Source organism: Meleagris gallopavo, chromosome 12 (genome assembly GCF_000146605.3).
Source record: "Meleagris gallopavo isolate NT-WF06-2002-E0010 breed Aviagen turkey brand Nicholas breeding stock chromosome 12, Turkey_5.1, whole genome shotgun sequence".
NCBI classification, from domain to species: Eukaryota; Metazoa; Chordata; class Aves; order Galliformes; family Phasianidae; genus Meleagris; species Meleagris gallopavo.
Genome location: NC_015022.2, coordinates 17,281,968 through 17,306,230, shown reverse-complemented (window position 1 = coordinate 17,306,230; position 24,263 = coordinate 17,281,968). Strand labels below are relative to the sequence as shown.

Below are 24,263 nucleotides of genomic sequence, written 5' to 3'. Positions count from 1 at the left end.
TTTTAATTCAGATTTGAAGCCTAATGCCTGGTTTTTAGCTCAGTCTGAGCAGAGCGCTGTGCTGTGTGTGGGGCTGGGTGGCATTTCAGTGTTACAAGGTTTACATTTTTGATTTGTTTTTGTGTTGTAAATGTCTTAAGACAGAAGAAGTGCCTCCCTTTATTGTGCTTGGATTTGCAAAATTGCAAACATGCTTTTGATTGACATATGCCCTGCTCTCCTGTTAGTGTTAAAATGGGCTAAATCCAAGTTGCATGCAATTTCTTCCACTCATCTGTGAAGAGCAGCAGGACCAGCTGGTCCATCAGTGAGCTTTATCTTGGGTAGCTGTGCTGGCCAAGCCCATGCCTTGAAATTCTTTGGTCCTTTAGTGCCTGTTTGCTGAATGCAAGTGCTCAGTTTGTTTTTCATTAGTGTCTTTGGCAAGCTCAGACCAGCAAGCTCTGCCTGTTCTATAGCAGTATGTCAAACAGTTGTGCCTTTCCATTTTATATATAGAAAAAACAAGCTGCCTTTGAGGATTGACAATCGTCACGCCTTGCTGTCTTTGTTAATGGATTATGTGTAGGAGTTTATAGCTGGGATCCTTTTGGAGTTGCACTCAGATCTTGGATTTATGGCTTCCTACTGCCAGATCTCTGGGCTGTTTTGTCTAGCTTAGATATGCTTTGTAAAGCACGGCTAACTTCAGGAAGAAATATCTGCTAACTGAACAACCTGCTCAGGAGGGTAAGACGCTGCAGGTCAGTCAGTTTGCTGCTCATTTCACTGTGTCACCTTCCTGTATGGCCTCATGTTTTTGGTAAGAATCTCTTCAGGATTTGTAATTATGTGCTTGTAGATGATATCATTGTGATGGTATTACTAGACCCTTCACAGCTTTGTTCGAAAGGAGAAATTACAGGAGAATGATGGTTGCCCAGCCCTGTTGTGTATGGCCAGTTGCTTCAGAATCAACTTCAAATACTGTATCTGCTAAGCAGTTGGCTGTCCCAGCTCTTGATACAGTCCTAATCAGCCTTTATTCTGATACCAGAGTATCAAGCTAGTTTTGCTGTTCACGGGGTGAAAGAAGGAAGTTTGAGCTTAACAGGGAAGGATTTATTGAACTGAGCAATTGAGGGGTGTTAAGATAAAGAGGCAAACATTAATAAGTCTGTGTGGATCTATGAAATTATTAGCCTTGTTCTGAAAGGCTGAGCAATGACAGCCTGTTTTCCATAGCGGAAATTCGTCTCCTTTTCCTTTCAGATTTTCCATGTGAAATAGCAGGTTTCTTATGGCATTTTTGCTGTGTTGTGTTTTTGGAGTCTGATATGAACTTTGGCTGGAAAGGAGTGCTGACCCTCTGGTATTCTTTCTTTTCCAGAAACATGCAACATGGCAGCAGCCATGGAAACTGAACAGCCAGGCCTCGAAGTCTTTGAACCACGGGGCTGTGAGGAGCAGGTGCAGAGAGAGGAGCAGCCAAAACCAGAACCTTTCTATGTAGAGAGACATTCCTGGAGCCAGCTTCGGAAACTGCTCACAGATACACGAAAGTATCATGGGTATATGATGGCAAAAGCCCCGCATGACTTCACGTTTGTTAAGAAAAATGATCCTGAAGGACCTCATTCTGATAGGATTTACTATCTGGGTAAGTTTGCTGGTTCAGCCTGTGCCTTGACTAAACAGTCACTGCAGAGATGGTTTGGATTTGACTGTTCCTCGGTGCACACCTGATTCCCTCTGGGTTGGTCCCCAAATGCCTTGGCAAGAGCTGTCAGAAGTCTGAGTAGCACTGAGAGAGATGAACAGGAAGGGGGCATTCAAACCTTCCTAAAGGTGCATCATCTTTGAAACATAAGCTGCATTGTGCTGTATTCCAGCCAGGCAAAATAACAGAGCAGACCTTTCTGAATTTAAAAGCTTATAAAATAAAAAGCTCCCTGACCTTCAACAAGACAAGGTTATTCTTCAAGCAGCATGTGGTAAGCCTGACTGTAGTTCTTTGTTCTCCAACTTCTCTGTGACTTGCGTTTCTGAGAAGTGGGGACTTGTCAGTGCAAGGCTGCATTGTAGAGACTGTCAGTGCTTCCCTCGGTAGGAATGCCTGTGAAGATGTTTCTTAGCATCTTTGGAGAGTGTTGGAATTATTAATAGAAAACGAGTGTACTTTGTTTCTTTCCTTTTTGACAACAGCAATGTCTGGGGAGAATAGAGAGAACACACTCTTCTACTCTGAAATTCCGAAAACTGTGAACAAAGCTGCTGTCCTGTTGCTTTCCTGGAAGCCTCTCTTGGATCTTTTTCCGGTGGGTCCTGATATTTTCTTACATCTTAGCAACATAGCAAGGCTTCGAGGTTGCACCTATAAGCCGTTGCTATGGTCTTAAACACTTTAAGGTTCTCTTTGTATTTGGTTAACTCTGCTACCGTCTCAAAAACAAGCGTAATTTTCTCTTCAGTTTTTGGAGCTACAGCCTGTGTGCATCATGAAAGCTGAGTGTATACGGTTGATTTCTCCTTTGCCAGAAGAGATTACAAGTGCTAATTTGCATCAGATTCTCTGCTTTGAGATCTTGGGCATTGCTGAAGGAGCCTGTAGTCTCCAGTAATCACTGTCTTGCAGGGGGAAGCAAAGAGTCTCCCCAATGACCTGTCAGTGGCTCTGTGACTCATGCTGAAGCAAGAAATCTCTTTTCCACTCTAGGGCGTGTGTCCCCTTCTCACCTCTGTGCACCATAGCAGGTTGGGGGAAGTTAGGATATTTCCTGTGTGGAATTAGGTGTGTTGTTTCCCCATGTTATTTCCTGAGGTTGTCAGCCAGACGTAAAATTCATGCTGTGCTTTCCTCCCACCAGACCAGTCACCGTGTATCTTTGCAAAAGTTAGTGGAGGCTGTCCTACTCATTCTAGAAAGAATAGACATTCTGTCTGATCTTTCTCATACCAGCATACACTGGAAATAATGCCAGCCTTACTAAGGGAGAACTGGCTCCCGGTTCTGTAGGATACGGTCAAAGAATGCACCTACAAGTTCTCACAGCAGAAGCACAAGCAGGAGTGGGCTCCTGGCTGTCAGCAGGATTCTGGAGGAGGAGGGTGTCTGCACAGCCATCTGGTCCTGGAAGCTTGGCGTGCAGAGATGCTCTGACAGTACTGTAGCAAATGCAGAGCAGAGGTGTTGATTGTGCTTCTCTGCCCATATTCAGGCTATCCTGGACTATGGTATGTACTCTCGGGAAGAGGAGTTGCTTCGGGAGAGGAAGCGGATTGGCACTGTTGGGATTGCCTCCTATGATTACCACCGAGAGAGTGGCACCTTTCTGTTTCAGGCTGGGAGTGGAATTTACCACGTAAAAGATGGAGGCCCTCATGGATTCACTGTGAGTTTATTCATCTCTCTGTCTTGCACAGTATTTCCTGCCTTTGGCTGGAAGCTCTTTTGTTTCCTAGTGAAAGCAGAATGTGAGCTTCAGCTATTGCTGTACTGCCATGGCAAGTTATTGTTGCACTGGAGGGGCAAGTGGCCTTAACCAACCTCGATATGTGGAGAAGTCCTCCTTAGGGATGCATTGCCATGATTACAGAAACTTGGATGGAGAATTGAAATGGTAGAATCTCTGGTGGCAAGGCAAGTCACTAGATTTTCTGTGATTTATTATTTTTACCAATAAAAGGGACATGAAGCCTGTGGTGCTCTGCTCTTCCATGTACTCAGAAGTCGTATCAGAGACAGCTTTTTGTTCCCAAGCTGTGGTTTAGAGGTCACTGTTCAGCAATCAGTGCTGTATGTGTTACAGGATTTGGCTGTAGAACTTTGCGAACAAGCAGCCTTTACTCTTTGTTTGTGCTAATGCTGGATTTGGAAGCTGAAACCATTTCTTGTTGATACAAGAGATGCTTGATGTTTGTCTAACCCAGCTGTTACTGTATCTCGAGTTGGTTTTGGAGAAGGAGATTTCTGTCTGTACTGCCTGTCAATTTCTAGGGCGTGCCAGGCTTCTGTAAGCAAGCTGCCTTCTGATTTGCAGTTTATCCTCAGCACTGGTTAAAGAGGTCCTGGTGGAACTGTTCAAGATGGTGGAAGCACAACTTTCCCTGTGAAAGTTTGTGCTGATACTTTTCTGTTTTGAAATTGTAGAGATTGCTCTCTTGTAAACCTGTTTGTTTGAAGTCAGCAAGCACATTGCTGTGGTCATAGAGACCTCCTGGTAATTTAGGTCTGTGACTGTTTCATTACTTACTATTCTTTTGTTCTTCTTTCAATCAGCAACAGCCTTTAAGACCCATTCTGGTAGAGACCAGTTGTCCAAATATCCGGATGGATCCGAAGCTTTGTCCAGCTGATCCAAATTGGATTGCCTTTATCCATAGCAATGACATCTGGATATCTAATATAGAAACCAGAGAAGAAAGGAGGCTAACATTTGTGCACAATGGTAATTCATCCTGAATTAAAATCTCTGCACCTCCTCTGCACTTGTTCTTGCAGTACTGAATTAAGTAACGGCACTAAGTTTTCTTCTGAGATCTGAGGGAATGGCAACTGTTTACTTCATCTGGGATTTGGTTGTCATGTTCTGTATGTATTCTCCAATGCATATGTTGCAGGATAATTCTTTTCCTGGTTCCACTGGGGAAAAAAAGAATCTGGCAGGATGAGTTATTTGTTGAATACATATGGAAAGACTTCTCCTGAATCACATATTCTTTTTATGTACTAGAACAGTCGTTTTTGTGTGGAGTAGCTGTGGGTGGAATAGAGCTGGAGGAAAGTTTCTGCCAGCGAAGTCAGGCTGCAGGGCTTTTTAGAGACAATATAGAGATTCTGAATAGCACTGTGGCTTCTGCTGCTGCCCTCATACTCAGTCTCTTAGGTTTGTGCTTCTACCCCTCTCCAAGTCTGGTTCAGACATGTATCCCAGGGAAGGGAAATGGAAAACTGTGGATAAACCACTTCTTAAAATCCATTGCATTTTGCAATTGAAGCATGCTTCTTGTACTGAAACTGCATCATTAGATTTGTAACTAAATTAACATTTTTGACACTTTACAATAATACTTGAGCTTATTTAAAAGTTAGTTATTAAAATATTATGTAAGTACATTAAAAATAAACTATAGCAATGACTCCTTCTCAGATGATAATTATTTATGGAGCGCTGCTAAGTTACCTCCAGGGTAACAGGAAAAATATTGAAGCCCTATGGATGGGGTTGAGATGTTATGTAAGTCTGTTACTTTCAGTCTGTACAGTGAATGAAATGCTGATAATTTTTTCTGAATGTTGGTACTTTCGGTGTCAGTTCTCAGGATTTTTTTGCTTTAATTTCCTTAAAACTTGTGGTTCCAATTTGGTGAGCTCAGGTAGAGAGAAGTTTTTTTTTCTTGGATGAGTGCATGGAAAACTGAGAGACTAATTGGGTAGGAGTAAGAAAGGAAGATGAGGCTTTTCTTTCGTAAAAGAGGCTGCTGTGTCAGAGAGGATTAGGTCTTCCCCAGATAAATCAACAGAGTGGGGTGAAAGCAGTTCTGCTGAGAAGCCAGATTTGCTATCATGTCATTGTTCTCCAGAGACTGAACATAGGCTGTGTTTGGGATAATGCAGAACTGATTCGATTCTGCAGTACATCATGAACTGATTCTTTTGTGTCTTTTTTTTCTTGAGAACTTGCCAATGTTGAGGAAGATCCAAAGTCTGCTGGTGTGGCTACTTTTGTGCTGCAGGAGGAGTTTGACAGATACACTGGCTATTGGTGGAGTCCAAAGGCAGAGCCAAGTAAGTGTGTTGGACACAGTGTGTCTGACAGGCACAAGTAGTTGCCCCCATGCTGTGCTGTCTAGGGAAAGTTATTTCTTCTTGTCTTTACCCAGGATAGGAACCTTATAGTTCAAGAAGAACTACAAGTGTCTGCAGTGGTGGACATGTTAAGGTGCCCTCGTTAGCCCAAGTTACTGGGGGAAGAAACTTTCCTTCTCACAACAGTGATAGGAATTGCATGAGACTTGGTGCATTTTGTATAATGGAACGAGAGTCGCAGACATTCCTTCATCCTTTCAACCTACATGTTCTCCTAGGGAAGCACTGGTGTCTGCAGTAACCAATTTTGAGAGCTGCTCTGATCAGGAAATGTTAATTCCTTTACAGCACTGAATGGGGGTAAAGTTCTTCGAATTCTTTATGAAGAAAACGATGAGTCAGAGGTGGAAATCATTCATGTCACATCGCCCATGTTGGAGACAAGAAGAACAGATTCCTTCCGGTACCCCAAAACTGGTGAGACCCAGATGACCTTGCATCTCCATTTCTGGGAGATGCTTATTTTATTCCACGTGCCTTACGCTGGTGATAGAGCAGGGCGTTGTTGTAGGCATGACATGTAGTCCTCGAATTAGTGTTCAGGTAGTAGAAATGCATGTGGAAAAACTTCTGCCCTGGAGGTTTGATTAGTCGCTGGTGCCTGTGTTGATTTTTCCAGCCATGAGGTTACTAAGAGCTCAGTCTGGGTCCCTCAGAAGTTGGCAGAAACCCTACCTGATTGTCGCTATTTTGGAGCTGCTGTCTCAGATCCTGGCACAGAGAAGCTGGTTCCTGTTACAGCCCAGTGTCTCTGAGGGAATAGCTGCAGAATGATAGCATTTTGATTTTCTCAGGGGGAGGGATCCTGCCAGCTGCTGGCAGTGCCCTGGTAGTTCTAAAGGACTCTGATCTCCATGAATGCTTTTGGAAAATTGTGCTTGCTTACGGAGTATGAGGGAAAGCCTCTGCTGTCATTTTCAAACAGTGAGTGATGTGAAGGCTTCAGCAGTAAAGGAATGAGGGCAGGCTCAAGCAAATGAGACTTATGCAGACCTGCTGTGCAGTTCACTGTGGTGTGCCAGGTGTATAGGGCAAGTTTGAGCAAGCTGACCCTTGCTCTTCTGAGATTTCGCTGCTGTTTTTGCAGGCCGTGTTGATCACATTATGGAAATAGTTCATTTTTTTCTTACTCCTGAAGTCTTTTCATCTTTTTTTATTATCATATCTTGTAATTTCCCTAATCCTTTGGCAAGAGTTTTCTGCTTATGATTTACTGCTCCTTTTAAGGAGCAGGAAAGGCCACGTTAGCCTGCAAAGCAAGAGGTGACTTCATGTTTTCCAGTGCTAGGGTACATTTAGATTTTCTGAGGGTGTTTTATTATACTTTTATTAAGTGCTGAATCTAAGCAGTGTAGGAAAATCAGGCAGCCAAAGCCTAAATGCCTTTGAAAACAAACAAACTGTGTTTTAATCTCTGTCCTCAGTTTCCAGTCAGAACCACATAGGCAATAGGTTTTTGGGGTTGTTATAAGGGCAAAGTTTGAGGTGGTTTGTTACCAGGGAGAAGACGAGTACTTCAGTAAGCCAGAACTATGCTTAAAGCAAGTCATTTCACCTCAGTGCATCAGTTTTTGTGAGTTGATAAAGTGAAAGCAGCATTGAGAATATTAAAACTGTGTGGAAGCTGCTAGATGGGGCTTCTTAGATTGACACAACAACTTAATTCTTTATACTTCACCTCTGCTGTGCAGCAGGCACTTAGCACTGCAGGTGCTGTACATCTGTGTTGTTCAGGCTTTGTATGGAGAGTTAGGTGGATTTTCACTGTCCAGCACAGAAAAGTATTGCTCCACTTTTTATTCAACAATATCAGCCAAACAGTAAACCAAAGCTTGCTTTCCTGTCCAGGTGGTACATGCATGCTTTGTCTGTGGGAGAGCAAACTGACTGACAGTAGCATAGCTCTTGATCAGTGCTGTTTGTGGGATTACATCCACCAATTCTGCTTTGTGTCTGTAGTCTCTTTTTTTCTCTGCCTGGTTCTCTAATATGTGCAAGTAGGCTATTTGACCAAAGGGTGTTCTGCTTTTTTGCTGTTCCAGTTCTGTACAAATAACAACACAGTGATCCACAGTTCAAGCCTGCCCTGTTGGAAGCAAACAGTTTGTGCCTGACTGCTAACATCTGTTTTTGTAGGTACAGCAAATCCAAAGGTCACTTTCAAGATTTCTGAAGTGGTGATCAATGAAGAGGGAAGAGTAAGTTCCATGTTCCCCTTGTTTCCCAAATAAATTTGATTTCTGTGACTCTTTTTGGTAAAAACCGCTTTCCTTTTCAGTATAAGTGAACTTTTTGTTGTGTTAGCTTAATGGCTTACCTGGAGGCAGCGCACTTGGCTCGTTCCTTGTGTCCAACAGTATTTCCTAAGGACTGTTTGATGAACTCAGGTGCAGAGCAGAGTATTTTAGGTGTGAATGGTTGGGCTTCATTATGTGACAGATGTCTCGATTGGTTGGCTGCAGACAATGGAAAAAATTGATTGCAAAGAGAATATATCACCTTATAAAAGCATGAACATGTGGGAAGAGATGAGCTTTGCTTTCCAGGAATTTTGAACAAATGCAGAAATTTCCATAGGCCAATCCAAGATCTTTGGACAATTGGGGAATTAACCTTACCAAACAGATACATTAACCTCCATACATTGTTGGGATCCTCTGTGCTCCTGAGCTGCTTAAGCTCATCAACACTCACCTGCTGGGACAGCGGTGCTGATGTTAACCAGCAGTCAGGGAAAGCTGCCAGGATCCTTGGGATACCACTGTGATTTGTCCCAGAAGGGACAAACTGCAGAGCTGCATATCAATTAGAACCATACTGATGACTGGATGCCATGCAGGATGTTCAACATACGGCAACAAAAACACTTTACAGAACAGCTTGGTACAAATCACCTTCCCTTTGTATTTTACATGGGGAAACTGATCATTTAAGTGACTTAGTCAGGGCACGTGATGGATTTGTGAGCAGAATCTGTATTCCTCAAGTCCCAGCCTTTGCTGTGCTGGTAATGAACAGCTCTACTTATTCTGGTGTCTGGCTACAGGTGGGGTGAATATCCTGTATTGAAAGGACCAAACAATCTAAATTGCTTAAGCTGCACAGAAAAAGTCTCCTGTGTCCAGACTCTCATCGTGCATGAAAACTGATTGTGTGGGTTCACCTCAGTCAATGTCAGTCACTGAATTACTCCTTTGTCAACAGATTGCAGATGTTGTGGATAAAGAGCTGGTTCAGCCGTTCGAGATCCTCTTTGAAGGAGTAGAGTACATTGCTAGAGCTGGGTGGACGCCAGAAGGAAAATAGTGCGTATGTTAATCCTGTCTCTGCTTAGAGGGTTTGGGCAATGCAGCTAGAAGCAGAATGTAGTGGTCTTTGTCTTCCTTGACTTAAGCCTTCTTTCATTTTCCCGTTGCTACAAATACGTTTGTGTAAAGAAGGCGACTTCTCCAAAACCAAACAGTCCTTATCTCCTCTGACACCCGGCCCTACCGCTCTGGGGGTGGGCACTCACAGCCTTTGAGGTGTGTGTCCTCTCAGCATCCCTGTGAGAGAGAGCGCAGTGCTAGTATCCCTATTTCACAGATGGGGAACTGAGGCCCGGAGAGGCTACGTGACTTGCCATAGTCACACAGAAGTCTATGCCTGGACAGAAATGAGCCCAGGTCCCCCAGGCTAGCACCCTAACCACTGCACTCTCCTTGCTGACCAGAGTTACTGATCAGAAAACCTGCTGTAAGTGCTACTAACATTTGCATGTCATTTTTAACCCTGTAGATGATGTTGTGCAGTGTTTGTAACTCACCGGAAGCATCTCCAGAATTGCACTTCTCCAGTTCTCGAATCTAAAGATTTCACTTTTTTATTTATTTTTTTCAAATGTGGAAGAAATGCAGGGGCACATTTGTTCCATTGTCTTGCTTTTTTTCAGGATTATTATTATTAGAGCTACATGTAAAGTCATCAGAAGTATGGCAGGGTCTGCTGCCAGTTCATTTAGGTGCCAGTATTACTCTCTGCCAGGTACAGATTTAAAACATTAATATTTTGACGAGTATCCTGAAACATTAGTTATTCTTCTTCGTTATTCCCTCTGATTTTTCTCTTCTCTTTCTCCTTTAAAGCACAATCCAAATCTGGGGGAATAGAATTAATTAAACTTTTCAACCACCAGTGCTTATGCAATATTGAAATGAAGAGAAATAGTTATGGAAGAGGTTTGTTTTTGTGGGTGAGATTTTACATGTGGCTTTTTTGCTTAATCTGAAGCTGAACGTTCTTGACTCCCCTGAAATGCCTAGTGGTAGTGTGCTTCTTTTGAGGTTTTTCAGGTCTCTCTACTGTTCATTGTTGTATGTTATTTTCTCTAATATCTGTCTTCTCCACAGCGTTTGGTCCATCTTACTGGATCGTTCCCAGACTCGACTGCAGATAGTCTTGATTCCCCCTGCATTATTCATCCCAGTAGAAGATGATGCAATGGAAAGACAGAAACTTATCGACGCTGTACCAGATTCTGTTACACCTTTAATTATTTATGAGGAAACAACAGACATATGGATAAATGTAAGAATTTGAATTTCAGCCTTGCCTGACAGTTTGTTGTTCAAGACCCTATGTGTAGCACTTGGGCAATGTTGATGTTGCTGTGCTGTGCTGCCTAGGAGAATATTCCTGTTGTCCAAGTTCTGTGCCTGTTCCTAGCAGACAGCTGCTGTAAAGGGCTCATAACATGTAGAGAACAAAAAGATGTGTGATGTGAAAGCAGAGCTGCTTTGCTTGAGGCTGCTAGGTGATCAGAGAGCTAGGAATGGAACCCAGGACCCTGGTGTTCCAGGGTAGCCCCATTCCCACAGTGTTACCCACTGTCCTCCTCCAGCTTCTTTGTACATTTGTTTGCCAGAAGCAGTCCCAGCAGGTGAAGTATTCTTCAGCCAGTGAAGATGTATCTGGTTGGAATTGGGGAACGTGTCTCAGGAATCTGCTAACAGTCACTGAAAATCCTCCTTAACCACGTATATTCTGGTGAAATGGATTCTTGTGTAGTGTTTGTGGAGGTATTCTACAGGGCCTGAGCTCTGTGAGACTGCACACTAGTGTGCTAGGCTCACAGTGTAGAAAGGAGTGCTGTTCATGCTTGTGCTGATCGGTGTCTCCGAAGAGGCATCCTGCTGGGGGTGTACCAGGGTGCAGGAGAGCCTGAGAATGTCAATCACTGGTGGGTAGTTGCATCTTTCAGCAGAGTGTGGGCACAAAGCCTTCCAGTAAATGGTTTCTATACAATGAGTGCTCTGTAATACTGTAATTTCTTTTTAGTAGTAGTGTGCATGGTTTCAGGATGGTGCAGTATGTTGTCTTTTCTCCATTATTTTTCTGGCTGGAGTTGTTTTTGACTGGCAGCACTTATTGTGCATATAAGTGCTTCTGATGCTTCAAATGGTTGTCACTTGAAGCAAGAGCTGGCATCTTTATGAGTGGGAAGATGATGTCAGTTCATCTTTCTCTAAATAGCCCTTCATGAGTTTCTAGACAGCACCAGGCAGAGGTGGCCATCAAACCCTGTCTTATTTTGGCTGGCCTTTGTATGCTGACTGCAGAGCTGGACTCACCTCTGTATATGAGCTAGAAAGGCAGCTGCAAAAAAACTTAATTCATTCTGTGGCCAGGATGTAGGCTATCAAGAAGCCTGGAGCTGTGCAGCACGTGGCTGCTGTTTGCAGACACCTCCTGGCTCTTATGCATTATTTGTTCTGCCAGTAAGGGACACTGTGCTGCAGCCTGCTGGTGTAATCTGTGCTGGGCAGTTAGAGGTACTTACGTGTGACTTCAGTGCCAAAGTCCTGCTGATAACACCAACGTGCTGTTCTGACTCCACAGATCCATGATATCTTCTATGTTTTCCCTCAAACCCACGAAGATGAGATAGAGTTCATTTTTGCCTCCGAGTGTAAAACAGGATTCAGACATCTATACAAAATTGTCTCAATTTTGAAGGAGAGCAAATATAAACGGTCATCTGGAGGACTCCCTGCTCCAAGTAAGTGAATTTATTCTCTTGTTTTAATTGGGCGTTTGCTGCTGACTGGTGAGGAAATGAATGTCTTCCCAGGTGGCAGGAATCACTAGAAACTCCTGTTGTTTCACTGTACAGTCATTCCTCTTGAAATTGTATGGGGGTTATTCTGTATGCAGCATGCCTTAATTTTAACCCTGATTCTTCCTTGCTGACAGGAGGTAAAAGTTTCAAAAAATCAGATGCCAGATGGGTTTCCCTGTGATACAGTGAAATGCACGTAGTTGACAGTGATGGGATTGTTCACTTCCTGACTGCAGTGGGTTAATCATTATAGCAATAATGTGGCTATCTCTGATAGGAAGGTCCAGAGTATCTAATAGATGTGCGTTGGTTCAAGACTTGGTTTTGGAAGTGAAACCAGCGTAATTCCTGTCAGCCTTTACAAGCAGATCGTAGCAGAGAGGCTGATAAAGAGCACAGTTTGAACATGCTGTAAAAAGGTCTGCAGAGGGCCTCCCTGTCTAAGGGGCCCACATGTTAGTCCCTTTAAAATGAACATATGTGCTTGGCAGCAAAGCCTATGATATGGTAACTATTCAGAGAATTCCTATCTGCTCTTAAAAACAGTCATGGTATTGCTGTACAGACAGAGATGTTAGTAGGAGAAAATTACTGACAGCTGTTGCAAGTGGAAATGCGGAAAGAGTAATTCCAAGCAAAAAAAAAAAAAGAAAAAGAAAAGAAATCAATGCAAGGACCATGTGCTTCCAAGCTGCAGTCAGAGTTTGCACGGTGGAGCTGTGCACAAAGCTCCTGGAATGTTTTTTCCACAGTATGTGTTCTTTCATTTACAGTTTCATGCTGTGATATTTAATTTACTTGTTGTGTGTTGAAGGCACTCGCTGAGTTCTGCATGCACAAAAAGTGCACCTAATTTTACTGTAGGTCCTTGTTTAGTGCAATTGCTGGTGTGGGTTTTTTTCCAAAAAGCATTATATTGGGTTCATTAGACTTCTATGATTGTATCCAATTACTTTTTCTTGCTGAATCTCCCTCCTAAAGGCAAATGAAGCCGTTTTATAAAAGCAGAGCTGCTTCCCAGCCCAAAGCAAAATTCCCCATTTTTGACATCAGAGATTCCCTTTGCACCCGTTTCAGTATTAAAAAAAAAAGCAAGAAGCAAAGCCATCCAGGTGTCAGTTTGAGAGTATCTGTGGATCCTTCAATATGCAGCTCTCAGAATGTTTAGTACCAGCTCTGACATTTGTCTGCAGAGTTGACAGAGATATGGGTCCTCTGCAAAGCCACGTTGTTCTTGGCTTGTGTCTAGCAGAAAAGCTTGGAAAGAAAAAGTGTCATTGTGTCTGTGTGTTCTGTAAAATGTGCAAGTTAAAATCTCTGTGTTTGCAGGTGACTTCAAGTGCCCCATCAAAGAGGAGATTGCCATTACCAGTGGGGAATGGGAAGTGCTTGGCAGACATGGGTCCAATGTAAGTCTGTGCTCTTGCTGTGTGGATATCTTGCAAGCAACACAGGCGTGCTGGAAGACAGCTGGCATTTGGCTTCTTCCTTGCAGATTGCTGGACAGTAACTCCAAATTATAGAAGCGGTGGGGGGAAGACTTGGTGGGGAAAGAAGATCTGGGCTTTGTTTCAGCCATAACTGGATATTGAAGGATGTGTTGCTTTTGTTTGTGACAGATCTATGTAGACGAAGCCAAAAAACTGGTGTATTTTCAAGGCACGAAAGACTCTCCTTTAGAACATCACTTGTATGTTGTTAACTACAAGAATCCTGGAGAAGTAAAACGACTGACAGAACGTGGTTATTCTCATGCCTGCTGTGTCAGCCAGGTATTCATCTGCACGAGGCCTGGATAGGCAGGGCTGGCTGGGTGTGTTGTGTTTTACTGCCAAATGTGGCTTCACCAATCAACAGACAAGGTTGTATTTCAGTACAACAAAAGTAGATGTTACGCTGTGCTGTGTGCTTAATATTGTACAGTCAGCGTGCAGCCAACTCTGGAAACTGGATCTGACCTCCTGGTCCAGGTTGCTCTTCAGCTCAGACAGGAGCTCAGGCAGGTTGAATTGTTTGAAACCAAGCCTGGCTCTTTTTGCCTGCAGTGGACTGTTGAGCAGTCCCCTGAGGAGGTGAACCTGTGGGGAGTTCCAGGCATTTAGGGCAGTAATCTGCTCTCTGTAACTGCTCTGCCTGGAGAAGAATGTATGACAAAGTCCTCATGCCACTGCTGGTTCCTCAGGTGTGTTTTTAGTTTTCAAATGTCAGTACCTGAATCTTGCTGAGGACTGTGGCTTCTCAGAGTCTATCACTCTTATTGCGAAAGAGACTTCCTGGTTTAATTTGGTTCCTAAACATCTTCCAAAAAATATGAATACAGGAAAAAAAATGATCCTTTTGCTTATACCTCTGTACTGAGAATTAAAAGATAACACTTTTTCTCTCTAGGATTGTGACATGTTTATCAGCAAGTACAGCAATCAGAAGAACCCACACTGTGTGTCCCTTTATCGTCTGACAGGACATGAAGATGATGCAGCTCAAAGGACAAAGGAATTCTGGGCTACAGTTTTAGATTCAGCAGGTAACAGAATTGTTAAGAAACTGCAAAAAGACAATCAGGAAGACGTGTGAGACTTCCCAGTATCTAACCTGAGATTTGCTGTTGTGGGTAATTAGGCTTCTCTGTGAAGCTCACACTTGTGTGAAAAGTTTGTGGAAGTGGAGGAGTGACATTTTCAGCTCGATGACAAATGAGCATAAACTGGCCATGAAGGAATTTAGAGTGGAAATTGCTAAGTTTCTACTGCCAGTAGAAAGCATGTTTTTACCATCAGTAGGGGGGAGTTAAGTGAGCTTGTTTACTTTTTAGCTAAATGCAAGTTATGAGCTTGCTTCTGAGCCTCTGGGGAGGGCCACACGCTTCTGAAGCAGTTCTGTGTTGCTGTCTGCTGGTGTCTTTGTGAGACAGCTCTTAGGCTTTTATTTTTCCACTGTGATTCTGTTACTTTTCATCTTGTTGCTGCATTCAGGGGAGAAGAGGAATGGGTATGTGACAGGACAGAGAGAGCTCCCATACGTCTGGGCATTCCCAGCCTCTGCCTGGTCCCAACCACATCCACTGGTAGTGTGGGAAAGTTGTGTTGTTGGGGATGCAGCAGTAGTGGTGATGGGACAGGGCTGGAGCAGAGCTGTCCATTCCCTGTTAATCCGGGCTCTTTGTGCCTTCCCAGGCCCTCTTCCTGATTACATTCCCCCAGAAGTGTTCTCCTTTGAGAGCTCCACGGGGTTTACGCTCTATGGGATGATGTACAAACCTCACAATCTGCAACCTGGAAAGAAGTACCCTACTGTGATCTTCATCTATGGAGGCCCTCAGGTGAGTGCAGTGTTTCTGCGTGGTGGGGTGGACCCTTTGAACCCTTCATTTCCATGACACAGAATGACTTTTTACTGAGGGAAGAGAGCTTAATTCATAGCAGACCACAAGCAGGGAGAGGGAATCCTACAGCGGGGAGGAGGGCTTTTGAAAAATCTACATTATAAAGCTGTATTGAAAGGGAAGTAAATAAAAATAGTCTGAAATGGATTAACGTGTTTGATTACATAGGTGACTGTGTCATTGTTCTTCTGTTCCAGGTGCAGCTAGTAAACAATCGATTTAAAGGACTCAAATATTTCCGATTGAACACCTTGGCCTCTTTAGGCTACGTTGTTGTTGTTATTGACAACAGGGGGTCCTGCCACCGAGGGCTGAAGTTTGAAGGAGCCTTTAAATACAAAATGGTAAGTGCAGCTCTGGGTCTGGTTCTTCGTTTCAGCCAGAGCCTGGTTGGAGTCCCGGTGTTACCTGACTGAAGTCCCAGTCTGGCACAGATATCCAACATAGTTTGTGCAATGCTACTTACTTTGGGGAGGGAAACTGTGTGTAGGTGAGCAGTACGAATGTGAGAGAGGAAAGATGCTCAGCGTGGGATGGATACAATGTCAGGATTTGAGTTTGCAAGCTTATCACGTGTAAGGGGAACCTTGTTAGTAAGGGGAGCTAGATCATAAAGGTCCAGTCCAACTCAAGCTATTCGAGGATCTCTGACTCTCACCAGATACAGTTTCTGGTGGCTTAGCATGTGTTTATTGTCTTAAGAAGGAAAGGAGTCATCTTTCTGTAACATGCCTAGTACAGTGGGGTGCTGGTGTGTGGATGGGTGCTGCACAAACAGAAGCAGCAAAGGTATGAATGCTGGTTACTTTCAGAAATCATGAGAATGTGCCTTTTGTCTGGGCCTGACAACTTCCCTTTTCTCTCTCTTCCCAGGGACAAATAGAAATTGATGACCAAGTGGAAGGGCTCCACTACTTGGCATCCCAGTATGACTTCATTGATTTGGATCGTGTTGGTATTCATGGCTGGTCATATGGAGGCTACCTCTCTCTTATGGCTTTAATGCAGAGGTCAGATATCTTCAGGGTATGTTCGTACATTGAGTACTTATTCTGGTGGTGCAAACAGAATTTTTCCTTTAATCATGTATCAGGTGTTCACAGCACAAAGACAAGTGAGACGCAGTGCTCTGCCTGTTTCCTTCGAGGTTTTTCTAGTTAGGCAAGTTCAGAGGAAAACTGCTTTATTAGAATACCTTCCTTCTACAGTATTTCTAAATTAGGCTTCCAGACTTTGGCTAGCCTTCTGATGCTTCCCAGAAAATAGATCTTAAAATTTATTCACACTTTAAAGCTAGTGCTTTCGAACAAGTCAGTGTGCAGTTTTAAACCAGCATTCAGTGGATACTGCAAGAACAGTTCTCTGCACTTGTGTTTCCATCTGTAGCATGCGGATGAGATGCTCTTCCTCTGTTAGCCTGTTGTCACTGTTGGGTTCTCAAGGGTGTCTGGAAACTGGTATTCTGTATTGGAACAAATAGGTGATTCAGCTTTCCAAACAGAGACAATGAGACCTGTGCAGCCCCAATAAGTCATACTAATAGAGATGCCTCATAACATTGAATTGCATTTGTAAGATTAAGTGCTGCTCTTTCCCACCTCCCCATGCAAGTTTGCAGCCTTCATCCTGAGGGCGATTTGGTATGACTGCACCATTGCTGTGCTTCCTTCCTTTAGCTCCACATGAGCAGGACATAATCCTGACCTGACGTGAAGGCGCTGTGCTGCCTGTGAGGCTTCCTGCAGTGATGTGGGCAGGGTGCTTTTGGGTAGCCAAGAAATGTACTGTGAGAGGAGTGGGGGGCAGTTCAGATAGGCCAGTTTTCTTGAAACATCTGAGAGTTCTTGTGAGCCGAGGTGAGGAGGATCAACTGTTCACCCCATTCAGTTGAACACAGAAGGTACTGCCTCTCTGGAGCTGTGTAGAACAGCTTTAAGCTGATTGATTTTTGAGCTTGCAGTAATGTAACAGTGCTGCTGTAGCTTTACCAGTCTGAGGTCATGTGTGCTGAAGGTCCCTCATATAGTCTCAGCTGTTGCCTACTTTGTGGCAGCTTAGCTCTTTGTGCTGTGAATCAACCAAGGGAAATTACCCTGCTGAGAAACAACACCACCATCTCTTCCTCCTCCCCTCTTCACTCTCCTTCTGTCCTAAGAGAATGGTTTCTTTGCAGTCTTGATCTATTCCCAGATCAATTTGTAACTGTGTTCTGTAACAGCCAGGGGGGCAAGCTGGCCGTGGGGAGAGGTGCTGGAAGGAGGTGCTTTTGCTTACATGACTTCAGAACACTGTAGTAAATGACAAAACTGTTGTTGGGCAAGTGTCAGAGGCAGAGATGTGGTGAGAGCTGAATATTGCTCTCAGCATGGTTTGCTCTTTGTGACTCTTCTTGCTTTGTCTTAATCCAGCCTCAGTATTCTTGGGAGGTTCAATCATTACTTTTCACAAGTCCTTAAGGATTATTATACTTTTACTTTTAAAAATAACTGACTGGAAAAGAGTGTTATTTTGTTTAGTTTTTTTACTGGTCTTTTTTCACAAGCATCTCTGCATGCTGTCGGTAGGTATGCAAGGGGGATTGCTGAGTCCCAGGGAGCTTTCAAGCCCAGTTTCTGTTAAATGCTCAAATAAAAGGTTCTGTGAGCCCAAAGGAGAGCGCTCCACATTTTGAATAAAATCCACTTACCTCCAGCAGGACCTGCAGGGATGTGCTCAGTGCTGCTCCTTATTGGTCCATAGGATCTTCCTGCTTTTCAGCAGCTGCCTGGACATAGGCTGTAGCTGAAGCCTGCAGATGCACATGAGCTGTGGGAAGACTGCTGTGGACTGTAAGGAGAGCTCACTAGCGTGTATTCTGAACACTGGGGTAGAGATGAGGGAGGGAGGGACATCCCCAGATCAAGGTGTCAGGGCTGTCATTCCCTTCCCCGTGCTGAGAGCCGTGTTGAACTTGCAGGTTGCCATCGCCGGAGCGCCCGTCACGCTGTGGGTTTTCTATGACACGGGTTACACGGAGCGCTACATGGGCCACCCGGAGCACAACGAGCAGGGCTACTACCTGGGCTCAGTGGCCATGCAAGCTGAGAAGTTTCCTTCTGAGTAAGTTTGGTTCTGCAGGCTATTTATTTCCCGTTCTTGGCAATTAAATCTTGGAATCATAAATGCTGGTATTAAAACAAAAACAACACTAATGAACTTAATAGACTTGAATGAACATTTGCATAATTACGGAGCATTCCAAGTAATCCCTTTTAGCCTAGCTGTAATTAAGACTATTTTTATGCCTAAAGAAATGACAAACACATCTCCAGTTATATGATTAGCAGTTTAGAGTCGCAGTAAGCTAGACAAAAGTTAGTTTATCAGCATGCTTTCTGCGTGCTCTCAGTCTGTGTCAGCACAGAGTTGCCTGCAGAGCAGGCTGAGGCTGCAGGCTTTCTTGCCAAAGAGCTGAAAACCAGCAGTGATTCTGAGCGAGTGTTAAGCTGTTGAATTATCCAAGATAGGAATTGCTTCTGAAAATAATGATAATGTACAGATAAAAGATGTGACCGTTATGTGCGTATACAGGAAGAGCTTGTAGAGGAGGAAGGGGTGGGTTTCTGACAAGCTGCAGGTCCAGCCAGGGCAATTCACAATAGCAAAGTTACTCTCTTCAGTGCAGCTGTTTTTACTGTTTGCTCTTTTGGAAGGAGTGCATGTGGACTGTGGAGTGACTGGCAGCTTCTGGGATGTTATCTAGAAATGTTTGTCTCTTGCTTTTCTCAGACCAAACCGTTTGCTGCTGCTACATGGGTTCTTGGATGAGAACGTTCACTTTGCACACACTAGTATTTTGCTCAGCTTTTTAGTGAGAGCTGGGAAGCCATACGACTTGCAGGTAAGGCAAGAATCAGGATGTGAAAATGAAGTGTTGTCTTTGAGGAGTACAAATTGAAGTTTGTGTTGTGTCTGTGCTGGGCAGCTTGGGATTCTGGAGTAAAACACTTGTATTTGAGCCTACTTTTTTTTAAAGGTAAGATTAATAAGTAAAGCAAACAACTTCTAGGTAAATGAGCAGTTCAAGCTGCTCCTAAGGAGATCTACAGTTTGGAAGCAGTACTACAGTGTCTGTGCAGCACAGAGCAGGCTTATGTAATTAATGAAACCCTGCTGGTTCTGTGCAGATGTAGCCCAGGTACCCTGCATCGTGCTGCAGAACTGGAAGCATGCTGATACATGTGATGGCTCCATGCAGGATCTGCTTCTGTTCAGCGAGGAGTCGCATCCAGCTAAGCACAAGCTGGATCAGAGGATGCAGTTTGTTGTCTCCAGGCTCAGGGAGTAGAGGAGGGGATGCTGAAGTGCAAACAGAGCTGGTGCACGGGGATGGCACGCACGTTTTGAACTCCAGGACCACTTTAAATGTTGGCATTCAGAAGTTTTGCGGGTACTCATGACTTTATTTTATATTTTAGATCTACCCTCAGGAGAGGCACAGTATAAGGGTGCCTGAGTCGGGAGAGCACTATGAACTCCACCTACTGTATTACCTGCAAGAGAATCTGGGCTCTCGCATTGCTGCCCTGAAGGCAATGTAACTGACCTCTGCAGAACTCTGCTCAGCTGGCTGCTGTACCGAATGAGGAGATAGGAAACTAGAGAAAATAGAATGGAACTTTGCATTTTGGTGCCTGCCACATGTTCACACACATACATACACAGAGAGACACTTTTTTAAAGTAAATTTGGTGCCATATAGGGAATTAAAGGACAATGGCCTAATAACCTTAAAGCTTAAGGTGTAAATAAAATCCAGTGTCTGTAGTGTAATGCAGTACCTTGGGTGTTCTCTTGGGGGAGGAGCTCAACTGAAGATAACATACTTCCACAGCACCAGATCTTCACGTTTTAAAAAGACTCTGGTCTAATCAATGTGTTTTTTACAGTGTGTTTCCTTGGTATACCATGACACTAGCAAGTTTACTCACTACGCAGCAGGAATTTACCTGGATGGTTACAGCGTGTACATTACATTTTGAATGTCATTGTATAGCTTTTATGCTTCCTAAACGGGATGTGTCTCACTCCAGAAAAGCTGGTCACAAGTTAGACACATTCCCTGTCTAGCTTCTGATTGTTTTTTATGGAGAAACACTTTTAAGCTGCCCTGAGAAGATTTTAAATTTTGGATTCAGTTTAGCTGATGCCAGATTCTTTTCAATAATTGCTTCTCTTCTCAGGATAAGTCCTACTGGTTTTCCTTCCAGCAGATTGATATCCTATCCTGACTGTACTTGATTTCACATGGGGAAGTGAAATGTTTTACTGTGATGTGAGCGTAACAGTCTTTTATTCTGGGATGCAAACTAATTTAAGGCAAATTGCTGAGACTTTGTAAAATTTAGAAGAAGCTTAAAAGTGCAGCCCGTTCCTTGTTGACGTTCTTCCCTGATGTTCATTCTGGAGCTGTTTTTGCAATACTGTTTTCTTACTGTCACATCAGCATGATGTAGATACATGCATCCTGTTACAGTTCTAAGATTCAACGCTCTGATTCAAGAGTCTGCAGAGGATTTGGTGAGGAGAGCCCTTAGGAACACTATACATCAGGCAGTGTGAGCTGCTTCATTGGATTTCCTGATATATTCAAGGCACTGTTTCCCAGGCTCTGCTCAGTCCTCTGGTCCCAGGTCATTTCCAGCACTGCTGCATAGCATGACTACGATGCTGTGTTTGAGAACTCCCTTCTGCACAGCTTAAGGTAACCCCTCTAAGCCTAAAGGATATGAAATCCCAGTTGTGTTTCTGTTAGTGAGGTTTTAACTAAGCAGCAGGCTTGGCTTAAAAAAAAAGTGTCTTATGTGAAGTTACTTTAAACTCCCAACAAGTTGTTCAAGATAGAAATCCATGGCAAAATGATTCTCTTTAATCCAGGAAATTCTCCCCTTGGGACCTGCCTCTGAGACTCTTGTAAGTTTTAATGGTTTTCTTAGAAACCGAAGAACTTCCTTTTCTTTTTGGTGCTAGAGAGAAGCTGAGCATGGTTTTCTTTTCATCTTTTCAAAACATGGAATCACTCTCAGTATTTATGCTCTTAGTGCTCCACACGTACCCTTGTCTTTTCCTTGCTGTGGTGCTGTTCAGCTTGGCCATGAGACTCTGGGATTTAACACGATCTGATTGTATTGTATCAAACTGCACATTTTACAGCCAGCTGCTGAGCGCTGACACAGAGCCACTGCAGTTACATGGGTGTGAAATCTGTATGTGAGAACAGGATTTGGCTTGGGGATTATGCAAAAGATAGCCAAAGCAAACAGGTATGCAGTAGTAGGTGTACATTTCCCTGACATGGGAGTGTTTGGTTGGGGGGGGTGGGGTAGGAGGTTTCGTAGAGTCTACTGTTTTTTTAGTTTGGAGTGTAGGTTGGTAAGTACCCCTTTACGTCGAGGTTCGAGTAACAAGCCGTTACCTTGCTGGGTAGTCTTGGAGGAAAGGGCGATGGCGATGCGAAAGAGCCGGCTCTCTGACATCTCCTCTTTGAGAAATAGACTGTGGCGGAACCTGGGCGTGTCGTGCTGTAGTCAGTGCTGAGAGATGAGTAATTGTGGCTGTAAGCTTTTTGGTTCGTAGAAGCGTAGCGTGGCGAGGAGGTACTGAAAAGTAAAAGTACTGTCGACGACGGAGTTCTTTTCTTGTTCCTTTACGTGTTTATTGTCTTGTATGATATATACATATATACTATATCTGTCATATATACATATATGTATAAATTAACACGTGGATTAGGCATCACCTTTCCTAAGGTTGTTTAATTATTTTTGTTTCTAATATTTAAACTTGTCTTTTGGGGTGTTTCGTGCTCTTTTCTTAGTAGGTGAGTACCCTGAATGTAAATGTTTATGATTTTTAAGAACTAAAAATTAGAATACCTTTTGTGTTAAAAAAAAATAAAAAAAAAAAAAAAAAAAGAAAAGACTTCATCAAGCAGTGCTTCTTTGGCAACTGAAGAACTAAATGTTATGCAAGTAAACCAGGCTGGATTTTGATTTAGCACAGGATTGTAAGTGCTGACACATAACTTTTAAATAACACATCTTTTCTTTGTTTTAAATATATCTACTGAAAAGCTATTAAAGTGCAAAGCACTGTAAGTACTCTATTTTGCAACATAAATTACATATTCTTTTTTTCCTACAAAAGTTTTTTTTCTTTTTACAGCAGCCAAGCACTTTAAGACCCCATGCTCTCTTATCCTGCAGAAGTGCTGGGAGGATTTATCAGCAGAGCTTTGCAGTTCTGGTCAGAGATGCCTCGTGTGAGCTTTGAGACTGAGGTAGGGAGGTGCCGAGGGCTCTCAGAGCACAGATGGGTGCCTGGGGGCCGGATACAGCAGTGTGCTCTGTGCCCAGCAGGCACCTGCACTGAGCAGGAGGGAGATGCAGCCTTCATTGCACAGGGGGTATTGGCTTCTTCCCAGCAGTTGCACCGATGTCTTCTGAGATGAATGTTTTAATGTCTTGTACTTAAAAGAATACGTGAAACCTGGGGATTTGAGCCGTGATGCTGAAGTTGAATGGTGATGCCAGCAGTGGTGGTGGCTGGGATTTGTTGAGGTTGTTTCTGTGGGAGCACAGTCTCTGTCCCTTCTTATGGCAGCTTTCAGGATTTTTTTCCAAATGGGGTTTCACCCTTCACACAGGAATTGCACTTCCTACCAAGTCCCTTTGTTTCCAGTGGTCTTTTATTCAGAACAAAATATCATTGGTAATTAACCAGAGCTGCTTAATTTTTGTAAGCTCTCTTAACTTCAAAATGTTCGTTAATGAAATAATGAATTCAAACCTCATGTAAAGCTTTGTAAATCAATTAGCTTCACTATGTTGTAATGAAAATGCATTCCCTAGTTATTACTAGTTCTGTTTGGGGAACGAGAGAAAAATACTTCGAGCAGAGATATGGGGTGCTGCTTCCTCCCCAAGCACAGCGTGTGCCACACACTGCAGAGATTTCCCAGCTCTGACCATGGGGTCCCAACACCACTCCCATGGGAGGAGCACCGGGTTGTGCTCCTGCTGTTTTGTGCTGTTTTGCTGCTGGCATGATGTTCGGCTTCTGATGAGGCAATAATAGAGTACAAGTGAATGAAATAATGGCCCAGATTAGGATACTGCCTTGAATTGCCTGTTTACTTGAGTACCAGAACCCTGCAAAGACTTCTGTGCACCCCTCACAGGTCTTTGGGACAGTCCATTCAAAGAGAGCTCTTGGTGTGGTTTTTACTTAGATGTTCTGCACAGACAAAGTTCAGGTTTTTAATTTTAGAAGAAGTGCCTGCTGTTTGCATTAACAGAGCTGCATGTCTCACTCCAGTGGGTTTATGGTCTCCCTCCCCCACCTTTCTAGCGACTTAGCTTTTAATCGTGTAAAGTGGAGACATTTGTTTTGCTGCTTTTTATTACAAAACCTTTGTGGCAATAAAGATGCTGCTAAATAAATTGAATTAAATGGTTCCCCCCTCCCCCCCCGCTCATTTTCAACTGTCTCTCTTCTTGATTTAGTAGAGTTTGTGTGTAATTAGATCTCCTTGCTTTGTGCTGCAGAGAGCAGCAGTGATGGAAAATGTGCGTGTGCGTTTTATGCACTTGTTGGGCGTTCAGTGAAAGCGGCTGATTTTTCCTGTCCCTTGTGATTAATTGATATAAACAGGAAGTTCAGGCACTTGCTTGGTATAACTGCACTCCTGCTTCTTCCCATTCCTGAATGCTGGGAGCAGCCCTTGGCAGCTGCAGCTGTGGATCTGGGCACATTCCTTCCCTACTGCCCAGGGTGGGCACAGCACAGTGCAGGACGTGGGTCTGGTGCCCTGTGTGGTGAGGTGGGAGGGCAGGAGGGGATGCGTGCCACCTCCTGCTTGGCCTCACGGGTCTTGATGTAATTGGTCTTTATAGGTG

The 24,263-nt window shown here is 43.6% G+C and overlaps 2 protein-coding genes across 3 annotated transcripts in view; one reads left to right on the top strand and one right to left on the bottom strand.

Annotated features, from left to right (window-relative positions):
• The window catches only part of HACD3 (3-hydroxyacyl-CoA dehydratase 3), a 15,141-nt gene extending 14,346 nt beyond the window's left edge, over positions 1–795 (bottom strand). The window contains exon 1 of the mRNA XM_003209568.3: positions 778–795. Within this exon, the coding sequence (XP_003209616.1) occupies positions 778–795 (18 nt within the window). The remainder of the gene's footprint in view (positions 1–777) is intronic.
• Positions 796–1,369: 574 nt separating this feature from the next.
• On the top strand, positions 1,370–23,821 carry DPP8 (dipeptidyl peptidase 8). Of its 2 annotated transcripts, XM_019619581.1 has the most exons (20): positions 1,370–1,639; positions 2,185–2,297; positions 3,198–3,371; positions 4,259–4,427; positions 5,657–5,767; positions 6,137–6,265; positions 7,985–8,046; positions 9,053–9,153; positions 10,237–10,414; positions 11,726–11,885; positions 13,275–13,354; positions 13,565–13,717; positions 14,334–14,469; positions 15,119–15,264; positions 15,525–15,671; positions 16,201–16,353; positions 18,284–18,426; positions 19,096–19,207; positions 19,785–21,070; positions 22,531–23,821. In XM_019619581.1, exons 1-19 carry the CDS (start codon positions 1,381–1,383, stop codon positions 19,905–19,907), a joined length of 2,649 nt encoding a protein of 882 aa, XP_019475126.1. In that variant the 5' UTR covers positions 1,370–1,380; the 3' UTR covers positions 19,908–21,070; positions 22,531–23,821. The 2 variants fall into 2 exon arrangements, with proteins under 2 accessions (XP_019475126.1, XP_010715885.1); XM_010717583.2 differs by lacking the exon at positions 22,531–23,821 and having other exon boundaries at positions 16,201–16,337; positions 19,785–19,921.
• The last annotated feature ends 442 nt before the right edge of the window (positions 23,822–24,263 follow it).